At 39.4% G+C, this 12,481-nt stretch overlaps 2 protein-coding genes across 2 annotated transcripts in view; both read right to left on the reverse strand.

Moving 5' to 3' along the window:
* CRBN (cereblon) overlaps positions 1-12,227 on the reverse strand; it is a 111,461-nt gene extending 99,234 nt beyond the window's left edge. The window contains exon 1 of the mRNA XM_043443149.1: positions 12,104-12,227. The gene's annotated coding sequence lies outside the window, so the exon portion shown is untranslated. The remainder of the gene's footprint in view (positions 1-12,103) is intronic.
* On the reverse strand, positions 419-1,810 carry LOC122424894 (ADP-ribosylation factor 4-like). Its single transcript, XM_043443157.1, has one exon. The coding sequence runs from the start codon at positions 1,619-1,621 to the stop codon at positions 1,079-1,081; it is 543 nt and encodes a 180-aa protein (XP_043299092.1). The 5' UTR covers positions 1,622-1,810; the 3' UTR covers positions 419-1,078.
* Positions 12,228-12,481: the final 254 nt, after the last annotated feature.

The following is a 12,481-nucleotide window of genomic DNA, read 5'->3' on the forward strand; positions in this document are numbered from 1 at the left end:
ACTTGACCTCTCTGGGCTGCAAATTCCTCCTTATATAATCATATCATTGGACCAGATCTGTAGTGTTCAAGTTATATACTGTTATTGTGAAACCACCACCAAGATCCAGACCCCCTACTCCCACTACATATACACAAATACAGTAAGCAACCAGAGCAGCTCTACATGTAGTTGTTTTTTTTTTTTTTTCATGTTTTTATCATTTTATTAGGAATAATTCCAAATGGGTTATGAAGAAAACTTATTCATTGAGTTTGATGAGTTTTCCAAAAACTCTTAATGAAGATATGTTCACCAATAAACAATAAAACATCAGCAGAACTATCATATACTGGGCAAAGAGTCAGGCTGATACCAAAAGCAACATGCAACATAAAAAAGATACAATATAAAGGAAGACAATCTGCTGAGGATTAAAAATCATCTCCATATGCACTCTTTGCATCTAGCACAGAACTAATTATCAAATCCAAACCACACCAAGGTAAGCTTGGCTGATGAAAGCCAGGAGTCAATAACAATGGGGGGAGAAATAGAAGTTCCTCAGTGCAAGATCTGAATAGTGTTTTGGAGCATTTCCCTGGCTGGTACAAGCAGTATTAAAAAATCTTTTTGGCAAGGGGGGGAAATAAATACAAATGGAATGCTACATTTTTTTAAATCAGCAGACTGTCCCAGGAATGATAAAGGTATCATTAAAGTAGCAAGGGGTAACTTTAAAACATTATTTCTTGTGGGCTCAAAAACAAAAAAAAACCAAACATTCAAAATGGATTTATTTAAAGGTGTCACATTAGCTAAGTCCAGGCATTTAGGCTTAAGGGAAGTAAAATTAAAAGAGGACACTTTTTTTTTTTTTCCCAAGTTAAGGAGAATCTCTTTAAAACCAAGCATATTGCTAAATGGCAACATTATACTTGGTAAACAATAATTGGCAACAAAATAAGTTTAAACGCAGTAATATTCTGCCCAAACCAGTCCCAGATACTGTTTAATAACCAAGATGCAAACTAATTTTGTTGTAACAAGCCTAGACCAATTCTATCAAACATGTCCTTGGTTAGATATCCAGCTTCATTTAACGTTTTGAAAGCTCATTTGACAGCCAGTCAAGTCCCTCATACAGACCGGTTCCTTGTGTAGCACAAGTGGCTTGAACATACCATGTTCTGTTATGAAGGGACTGAAGACCTAATTTATCTGTCATTTCACTAATGGTCATAGCATTCGGCAAGTCCTGTTTGTTTGCAAAAAGCAGCAACACTGCATCTCGCAACTCATCTTTCTGAAGCATTTTCTGCAGCTCTTCTGCTCCTTCCTGAATTCTTTCACGATCATTGCTATCTACCACAAAAATAAGACCCTGGGTATTTTGAAAGTAATGCCTCCAGAGAGGCCTAATTTTATCTTGACCACCAACATCCCATACTGTGAAACAAATGTTCTTATATTCTACTGTTTCCACATTAAAACCAATGGTAGGAATGGTGGTGACTATCTCCCCTAACTTCAGTTTATACAGAATGGTCGTCTTGCCAGCAGCATCCAATCCAACCATCAAAATGCGCATCTGCTTCTTGCCGAAGAGGCGGGAGAAGAGGGAGGAGATGGTGAGGCCCATGGCGGTAGTGGCACTTGCAATGGGCACGAGCAGAAGGGGTTTGGGGCGTCCCCAGGCCTTCTCCTTATACGCTCCCAGAAAACTCAGCGAGGAAAGAGCTGCTGAGGAAGAAAGATGGCTGCGGGGACGGTTCGCTAGCTGGCGTGTCCGAAGAAGCTCTGGGACAGTGGGGTGAGGACCTGCTCCACGACTCCATGTAGTTGTTTTTTAAGGATTTCATTTTAAAAAATGACTGTGCAATGTAATGGTTATGAGACAACAGAAAGGGGACTCAATAGACAGGGTTTATAAATAGGGAAACACAAGCTTTAAATGATATACTGGACCAGTTGGACCTACCTGATACCTATCTACAGGGCATTTCACCCAAAAACAATAGATTTCACTTTTTTCTCAAGTGCACATGGAACATTCCCCAGGACAGATCACATTTTGGGCCCTGGTAAATAAAAAAAAAAAATAAAGAAACCATTTCAAACATCTTTTCTGACCACAACACTGTAAGATTAGATATCAACTATAGGAAAAACAAAACAACTATGAAGAACACATACAAAAAGCAGACAGAGTTTCTTAGATTCCTTGACTTCAGAGGTGGCTTGTTTATACATGTATTTAAGCTTACTGAGGTAAAATTTACAAGCAGTAAAACGTTCTCTTTTTTGGTACACGACTCTATGAGAACACATAACCATGGAATCACCACCACCATCTCATGCAGTTCCATCACCCGCTTTGCCATCACTGTCCTCACCCGTCCAGTCCCTGGAAACCAGTTACTGTTTCCTGTCCCAATAGTTTTGTCTTTTCTAGAAAGTCATATAAATATAGTCACAGAGTATACATAGACTTGAGTCTGCTTTCTTTCACTCTGTTACATTTGAGAGTCATCCTTGCTATCGTCTGTATCCCTTTTTATTAGTGAGTTCACCCCCTTTTGATTGCTGAGCATTCCACTATGAATTGTTTATCTACTAACCAGTGACGCCTTATGAAGAAAAAAAAAAACCAGCAATAAACATTTGAGTGGATAAATGTTTAGGTATCTAGGAATAAGACTGCTGGGTCACATGGAAGATGTATTTTTAACTTTATTAGATACTGCCACATTTTGTTTCCAATCAAAACAATGTTTGTACTTATTTTGCAATCATCAGACATTTAGGAGAGTTCTGATTAGTTTACATATTAGTTTTCTATGGCTCTTATAACAAATTGCCACAACCTTGGTGGCTTTAACCTGCATGCATTTGTAACTTTGTAGTTCTGGAGGTCAGATACACAAAATGTCTCACTGGGCTAAAACTCAGGTGTGTGACCAGCTGAGCTTCTTTCTGGAGCTCTAGGCAGGGTGAGGAAGTTCCCTGGCCTTCTCTAGCTCCTCTTGGCTGTCCGGCCCCTCCCATCTTCAATACAAAATAGCTGGTGGAGTTTTTCTAACTGTGCTTTAGTCTGACATGCGTCACCTTCATCTTTCACATTTAAAGGATTCTTGTGACTACACTATCCAGTGTAGTCCAGGATAATAATCTCAGCTAGTCCAGGATAATAATCTCTTTAATTTAGAGTCAGGTGATTAACACTCTTATTTCTATTTGCAATTGAAATTGCCTGTCACCATGTGACATTGCATATCCACAAGCATGGGGAATTAGGACATGTACTTCTTTGGTTGTGGGGGTGAGGTATTATTCTGCCAATCATGGTCTGCAACCTCATAGGCATATACTACCGTCAATTCAAAAGTTAAGTCATTCTAATGGCTGTACAGTCATAGCTCATTATAGTTTTAAATCATATTTCCCTAATGACTAATAATGTTGAACATCTTTTCGTGTTTTTCTTTTTTTTGCCATTATATGCCTTCTTTTGTGAGATGTTTGTTTGAAATTTCCCCTATTTAAAAAATTGAGTTGTTGATTTTCTTCTTACTGAGTTTGAGAATTCTTTATATATTCTTGATAGTAGTCTTTAATCAGATAGGCATTTTGCAAACACTTTCCTTCAGCATATGGCTTTTATTTTCATTTTCTTTAGCAGTAGTTTTGAAAATAAGACTCAAATTTTAATGGTATCTAATTTATCACTGTTTTTCTTTTATGAAACAAGTTTTTTGTGTCCTAATAAATCTTTGCTTAACTCAAGATCACAAATGTTTTCTTCTACAAATTCTGTAGGTTTACATATTACATTTGAATCTATAATCCGTTTTGTGCTAAGTTTGCATTTAACAAATCTGGGTTCAGGCTTATTTTTTTGAACATAGATAGCCAATTATTCTAAAACTATTTCTTGAAAAGAAGAAATGCAATTTTTATCCTCATATATTTATTACTTAAAAGACCTTGAAGGAAAACTCTAGTTATTTTGATTTTTTTATCACTTCAGAACTTTTCAACTGGTTTTGATTTTTCATTACCTAAGTAGTAATGACAACATACTCCTGAAACTGAAACATTTATTCATTACAGATCAGGTTAGACACATACCAAGATGGTCAATACACAGCACCAGATTTATGATGAATAATTGATTTCTCACTGTCATGAGTTGAGCCTATGTAATTTGATTATGTATTTAACTAGTAACGGAAACTCATTAGCAGAATTCTATTTCATGCTTGTTTGCACCTGCAAACAATTTCTTCTTGTTTAAGGGATTGTTCCATTTGGTCTGCCTGATATAATTTTGCTCAGTAACACTGCATTGATGATCACTACCGAAGCTCACCTAGAAAGTATGAAAAGATTTCACTAATTTCCTCCCACCTGTCTTGATTACTACTTCATATCACTCTGGTGACTTCTTGGCACAGAAACCTTGGAGTTCCATGTTTGGTTTTGAGAGCTGATTCTCAGTGACTTAGGGGAAGTTAGTTAAGCCAAGAGTAAAGTATGGGAGACCTATAGAACAGCTTCTTAAAAATCACATCTGTGTGTTTGTAATACAATTCTGACATTTGTCTTTTACAATCACTCAAGTTCTGTGTGGAGTGGGTTGGAGGGAAGATTTCTAATGCCTACTAATTTGGAATCACTGGCTCCTTATGGTAAAGTGCAATATTCAATGACGATGCCTCAGACCCAAATATCACTGGCTGATACAGACCACAGATTTTTCTTCTGTTTTGAATATGAGTTCGCAAAACCTTCAAAATAGATTGAAGTTGAGTTTTTAGGGATGGCTGTGAACACTGACTTAGTCCATGTATTCGCAATTGGCTCTTCTTTCTTTCTTGTATTATTTACAGGTGTCACTTATCCATAGTCCTTTGGAGCAGACAGTAGCAAGGATGCAACAACCCAGTATTAATGCTTTGAGATACTTCATCAACTACACGGAAGTGTTGTTTTTCAGTCACCCAGTCTTGTTCGACTCTTTGTGACTCCATTGGCTGCAGCACGTCAGGCTTCCCTGTCTTTCACTATCTCCTGGAGTTTGCTCAAACTCATTTATGTACATTGAGTTGATGATGCCATTATCATATGGAAGTAGCTCAGAGTCACACATCTTGAATTCCTGATATATTGAGTTGGCCAAAAAGTTTCTTTGGGTTTTCCCTAACATTTTACAGAAAAACCCAAACAAACTTTTTAACCAACCCAACAAAAAGCAGCAAGGAAGTAGCCTACGAAAACATGATAAGTGGTGGGTAAGCTAGGCTTACTATCCATCTACCTTTAGGAGGCACTTTATATATGTCAATAACCCTAAGGAAGACCTTCACTGAAGAATCCTGTTTTATTCTGATAGTTGCCCAAACATGTTTGACCATAGAACACTTATGTCTGTAGGACACCACTTTGGATAATGTTGACCTGGAATGCTGAGAGCGGTAAGGGGTTCAGAGGTTATCCCATTTATGACCTCCTTTTTCTTATTCTCTGAGTGTTTTAGCTTTTTCTTCCACTCCCCTAATATCAATACATTTCAGTTTTCTTCCATCCTGTTATAACATTAATGTTTATTAATATTGGCTTGATGAGTTTTTTTTTCCAGTATCCATAAAGGAATGAAGTGAAAATTATGCCAGCACTCTCATAAAAAAAGAAGATAAAATATTGACTAGTCTTATTATTGGGAAACTCAAATTATTGCCCTTGGAAATCCTTAGTAAAATGTATAAAAAGAGGATGATATTTAGCTATTTTGAATACTCTCTCTCTCTCTCTATATATATATATATGTATATGGTCTCTAAGCTCAACTGGGGCCTAGGGCAAAAATACTTAAAAGCTGAAGTTTTTCTTTGGGTAAACATTGTCTCCAATTTCTGTGCCACTCAAGACTGAAACAGAACAGGACACAGTGGGGCTCTTGGGTGTAAAATTCTGTGTCTCCCATTTCTTGATGACAGGAAGTAGGCTTCATTCAGCCTCCTCGACCTTCCCTGAGTTCCAACAGGCAGGTACAAACAATGGCTAATCCAGGAAGAGAGGGGAAGACAAGGGAGAAGGCAGCCTTGCGGCAGGCTCCTGGTTCCCCCTCAAGGGGTATACATAACAATGAGCTGTTCTGCAGATAGTGAAACCCCCACCAGTTGGGAGAAGGTAACTGCAAGCTGCTTATAAGCAACACAGACCTCAGATACGTTGAAACCAGAAAGTTGATGATGCTGACTCCTGATTACCTCACCATGAGCCAATCAGAAAAATTGTTCACAATTTGATCATACCTTCCCGACTGAATGATTACTAAGAAGCTCCTCACTACTCTCTCCAGGTCGGAACACACAGTTTTGAGGACATCGGCCCACTGTGGCCATCTTTCCCCGGCAAAGCAATAAAGCATTCTTTTCTACAATACTTCACCCAAGAGATTCTACTCACAGATTCAACTTGGTACTGAGATACAAAAGCCAAATTTTGAAACAGGATCTCCCCTTTTCTGTTCTCTTGTCATGATGTCCTTTGTCCTCTGACTCAAGCCTGCTCTCAGGAAGGAATAAGACAGAGCTTATTTACATTTCAAAATGAATGTAGGAAGTTGCATTTCCAGTCCAAGGTGAAGTATGGAGGCAGTGTGTTTAGATGGGGCTCTCTCCTTTCTGCTTGTCACCAGCATCTAATGATGCTAAAAATCATTAGAATCCTCTCTAGAAATTCTCTGTGTCCCTGACAGGTGATGTGGGTCATCAGAGGGTACAATGCTCTTATCTGGGACAATCAGTGGCATAGTCAGTGATTCTATGATTTGAGGTGCATACTAAGTTGCTTCAGTTGTGTCTGACTCTTTGTGACCCCATGGACTGTAGCCCACCAGGCTCCTGACGTTATTTTCCAGGCAAAAATACTGGAGTGGGTTGCCATGCCCGCCTTCAGGGGATCTTCCAGACTCAGTGATTGAACCTGCATCTCTTATGTCTCCTGCATTGCAAGCAGGTTCTTTACCACTAGTGCCACCTGGAAGCCCCAGATGATTTGGGGAGGGGGGACTAGATTACAAGCTCCAGCCTTCAGCATTACTCAGAAACCATCTCCTCCTACTCCCAAAAGTTCTGACAACCATCTAGTTCTTCATTCAGTCCAACTCTGAGTGAAGATGCAGAATTCAGGCCTAGCTTTCAGGCATATAAATTTCCAGGGGTCGGCGGGGTGGGGGGGGGCGGGGGGGGCGGTCTTCAGTGTTTCCAGACGGACATCTGGTCTCGGTCTTCTCTGTCTGAGATGGAATAGGGGAGGAGTAAAGTCTTCGCAAAGACGAGTAAAGAAAGGAGAAGCCTGGAGACCTGCAACTTCTGCTCTTTGAGTGTCAAATTTGCAAAAGAAAAATAATCTGAGGAGCTCCACTTTGAACTGGATGATTTCAAGCATGACCTGAGAATCAGGCACACAAGCAATTAGCAATGAGTCACGGTCCAGAGTGAAATCCCCCTGGTGAGGGGGTGACTTTTCTCTTTTCCAGAGCACTTGGCACCTCAAACAAAGCTCCCTGCTGCCTCCTGGTGTGATAGCTGAGTGCTTAAAAACAAGATTAAAAAAAATACAGCACCTCACTATGAGAAGAATGAAATCACATAAGTCCCACTTGTTCAAGAAAATGTGACTAAAATATACTATTTGCAGTACTTTTGATAGTCTCTTCCTCTGGAGGGCAAACTTATTATCTTCCAGAGCTCCATCAGAGCATTCAAAGGAGTCAGATAAAACCTGTAGGCCAGGTTTTGTGGTCTTGTTTTTCATCACTTTTTTCCCCTTTACATAAACAAAAATTATCTTTATGGCTCTCCGCAGAGTGACTGACCTGTAGATAAGCTCTTTGGTTCAGTTTTCTTTTATAGCCTCAAGAAATGTTCTGAGAAATATTTTGACAGAACATCCCTCAAGTCAAAGGATTTTCAGCCACAGGGAATGGCAGCTGGGTTTTCATGCCGACAGACTGGAGGCGGTAATTTAAGGGGTGCTGCAGTAAACTCCTACAGTGAACCAGAGCTCAAATTCTCCAATTCTCCAGAAGTATATGATTGGTTGGATGTCTGAGTCTTTAAGGCTGCATTCTTGGGGCTGGAGCACTGGTGAGTTGCAGTGCTGCATCTAATGCAAAGCCGCCCTGTTTGGATCTCTACAGGAGTCATTAGCTTGAGGCTGATGTGGCAGCCGCCCGATTCCCTGTGCCTGGCAAAAGTTTCATGTGGAAAATCGACATCTGCATGATGCAGGCAAACCCAGGTACGCTGTTATCAGTCCTCCAAGATGTCCTCTTCTGCCTCCTCTTCTCTCGTTTCCCCATGGCGTGCAATGAGATGAGACCAAGGGATACGTAGGGGTCAGAGGCTTATTGCTTTGGCTCACAGTACTCAGAAAGTGCTAGAATAAGCATGCAAAAGGACAAACACTGCTCCTGAGGTGTTCAATGCTATTTCATTAAATTCTCTCAGAAGTTCATGCTTAGAAAAATCCAGTACTCCCTTGGACAGCTGTAAGATTATGACAGCACAGGAGCATTTTGTATTTTCCCTTTTGCACTGGTTGCCAGGAAGCTCAGAAGTTGCTATGAGCTCTGTATTAGATAGTTCCATTAACCTCCATTGTCGGCACAGTTTTTCTCACCCAAGACATTTTTATTTCATTGATTTTTCTTTTTCTTCTCTGATTTTAGTCATTCTATTTGTGTCTTTCATTATAAGCAGTGAGAAATAAGTACACAGAAAACATTCATTTTAATGTCGGATGGATATTTCACCTCGTATATTTTTCTTCCTGATGCTCTTCAGAGTAATGGTTTTCATACCGGAGAATATTCTTTTTGAGAGTCCATTCTTAGGTATGTTACCAGGGATAGTAATAAAGCTAATTCTTGGTATGTATGCTTCAATAGAAGTTCCTGAATTTTACATCAAGCTTCTCCACCCAGTTGTTGTTTACTCATGTCCAACTCTTTTGTGACCCCATAGACTACAGCCTCTCAGGCTCCTCTGTCCATGAGATTTTCCAAGCAAGATTATTGGAATGGTTTGCCATTTTCTTCTCCAAGGGATCTTCTGGACCCAAGGATTGAACCCACAGCTTCTGCATTGGCAGGCAAACTCTTTACCACTGAGCCACCAGGGAAGCCCAGATTAAGAGCTATTGGGGAAGAGCAATATTTTTAAACTTCACTGTGATATGTTCTGATTGAATAGGTCTGTCATAGAACCCAGACATATGCAATTAAAATTTATCTTAAAGGAATGATCATACAGGGGATTTAAAACACTGTTAGGAAGACTGTGAGAAGGAGTGATTAATCATAGTTTAAAAAAATGTGGGGTAAGGTGGAGATGAACTTCATTCTATAGGTCAAGGTCAAATGCCAATTTCATTCCCATAGAATATTAACTACCTCAATGAAATTGAAGGACAGGTGACCTGGCATCTAGTCCCTGCTCTGCCTGGCATCTTGGGAACATTGAGGAGTCCATTTAAAGCCCACAGCTCCATCACATCATCTGTATAATAAATCTGTGAGCCTGTGATCAAAAGACCTCTTCCCACCCACAAAATGCAATGATTCTTCACCACCATCCAGGGAGATGGTGAATTTAGAAACAGGCGGAATTTTCATGCAACCAGATAAGCAATGTGCTGTAAGAATGATGGGAAAAACCTTTTCTGTGGAATGTCAGTATGGCTTGGTTTTCTGCCAGAGAAGTACCCAGCCACTTTTGTTCTCAACATCAGAAATGAGAAAAGTGAATTCACAAGTTCTGCAAAATGGCTGTTTCATCGACAGGAGTTGGAAGCCAAACACAATTGTTAAATATTCACAGTCAATAATACAAATTTGCAAACTTCATTTCTCTTGGAATAAGGAAACCTGGCTGAAAGAGATCCCTGGAAGGCACTGCGCAGCTGGTAGGGTGAATAGATGAACAAGCTCTGTCTCTTTCCCTCTATACTCGTCTCATCCAGGATAGCTATTCCCCCACCTCTGAAGATGAACATTCCTTTGTAGCAATGACCACTTGAAATTAATGAGTTCAAAATCCCATGTCTCTCTTGGAAGCAGTTATGTCCAAGACTAATTACCTTAGGTGTAGAAAATACCTCTATTATTATTATTATTTTAAGTAACTTAAACTCCTTTCCCATTGCTGTATCTCAAAGTACAGCACGTTTTAAACAGAGGAGATGTAATTAAATTAGAAGTCATGGCAGAAAGCTGTGGCAGCTGATAATAATTGCTTTTCAGAACCCACTATAATTGGTGCTCCAAGGATTTTATTTCAAAGTATCAAAGTCAATTTAGAAGGCTTGCTTTATCTGGACTGGAGCTGCTTTGATGAAGACACTATGTCTTCATGTCTCTAGGTTTTCTTAAATTTAACTAAACTGTTTTTTAATGATTATGTTAATAATTACAGTGCCATGATGCTATTTTATGGACACTGGAAGATAAAATTCAAATTCCCTTTCTGCCTATTAGTTAAAGTTGTAACCACGAAATGTACACAATTCTTGCTCATTAACTGATAAGCCCTTGAAATTCTACAACCAATAAAAATCTCTCTTTCATTTGGTACCTCCCATGTAGGATTTAATACATTAAATCGAGATATAAGAGGGAGTTCATAAACAAATACCCTGATATACCACTGTCCACTTTTTAAAAATAATTTTATTTATTTATTTTGGGTGTGCTGGGTCTTAGTTGTCATGCACAGGCTTTCTCTAGTTGCAGTGCATGGGTTTCTCATTGCAGTGGCTTCTCTTGTTGCAGAGCATGGGTTCTAGAGAATGGGATCAGTAGTTGTGGCACACAGGCTTAGCTGCTTCGTGGCATGTGGGATCTTCCTGAACTAGGAATCGAGAGCGTGTTTCCTGCATTGGCAGCTGGATTCTTTACCACTGAGACATCAGGGGAGCACTATACCACTTGTTTTTGCTCACTGTATTTTCTCTGCCTAGAACGTCTCCCTTCCTTTTTCTTTTTTTATGATTCAATGAGCAAAATTCTACTTTATCTTTCAAGTTCCAGATTAAATGCCATCTATTATGGAATGAATGTTTGTGTCCCCCCGAAATTCATATGTTGAAACTGTAACACCCAATATGATGGTATGAGGAGGCAGGCCTAATTAGTAGGTAGGTGGGAGGTGGTCAGGTCCTGAGGGTGGAGCCCTCATGAATGGGATTAGCGCCCTTAATGAGAAAAGATGAGAGCGTGTCTCCTCTCTCTCTGTTCTCTACCATGTGAGGACAGAATGAGAAAACAGACATCTATAAACCAGGAGGAGGGCCTTCACCAAGAATTCAGCCATGTTGGCATCTGAGCTTTCGCTTTCAGCCTCCAGTGCTGTGAGATATAATGTTTGTTACTTGCACCAGCCAGTCTGTGGTATCCTGTTTTAGCAGCCCAGACTCACTAGCGCAGCACCTCTTCCACAAAGTCTTCCTTGACTGCATGAGAGGAGTGCATTATTCCAAATCTGAGGTCCAGCAGCTTAAGTTTCCCTATCTATACTACAGTGATCACAGGGATGTACTGACCATAAACTGAGGTAACGTGTGGAATCTGAAAGGACATTGCTATCACTATCATGAAACTTTCTCTGCTTACCTCTTTAGATGCTTCCAGCTTAAAGCCATGGGACACAACACAAGTCAGTTAAGTACTAGACTCATCAGGGCACAATTTTCACCTTTAAGCAGTGCATACTAATTAATTATCTGCAGAATGGTATTTTATATCTGAAAGAAGGCATTGGAATCTGAGGCAAACACATTTTCTTGCTGTGTGACCTTGGGAAAGTCACTTTACTGTTCTGGTTTTCAATTTTCTTTTGCACATAGTGAGTTTATCAAACTAAAATTTCATTAAGAATACTTTTGCCTCTAGTGCTCTATAATTACAGGTGGTGTAATCCTTAAAATTGTGTCCAAGATATTTATAGCATTAAAACTAATTAAATCTACCTAATCATGCCAACAGAGATCAAATTTCTATGCAATTACCATTTCTGGCTTCGTAAAGACAAAGTAATGCAAAAATTCATTATCTTACCACACCATGCAAAGTTGATCAGCTCTGTGAACTATGCCAGGTAATTAACAACAGGAGGTGAGATGCTCCATCTCATTGTTGTAGCATCATCTTGACAAAATTGCAGAGTCCCTCCCCTTGTGCAGAGAACATTTTGCAATGTTCACAGGCTCTATGGAGAGCAAAAAAAAAAAAAAAAAGTAAACTCAATTATAGATCAAATAATGACTAACATTATTATTTATAATAATAGCAATAGCAGTAAAATGTTCTTGTTTGTTGGGCAAATACTCTGTTCCGGGCACTATGCCATGTTCCATGTCGATTATATCATGTATACAATGCTGTGAGGTAGGTATTCTCATTATCTGTTTCTACTGAGGAAATGGAGGCTCAGAA

The sequence above is a fragment of the Cervus canadensis genome, chromosome 22 (genome assembly GCF_019320065.1).
Source record: "Cervus canadensis isolate Bull #8, Minnesota chromosome 22, ASM1932006v1, whole genome shotgun sequence".
Taxonomy (NCBI): Eukaryota; Metazoa; Chordata; class Mammalia; order Artiodactyla; family Cervidae; genus Cervus; species Cervus canadensis.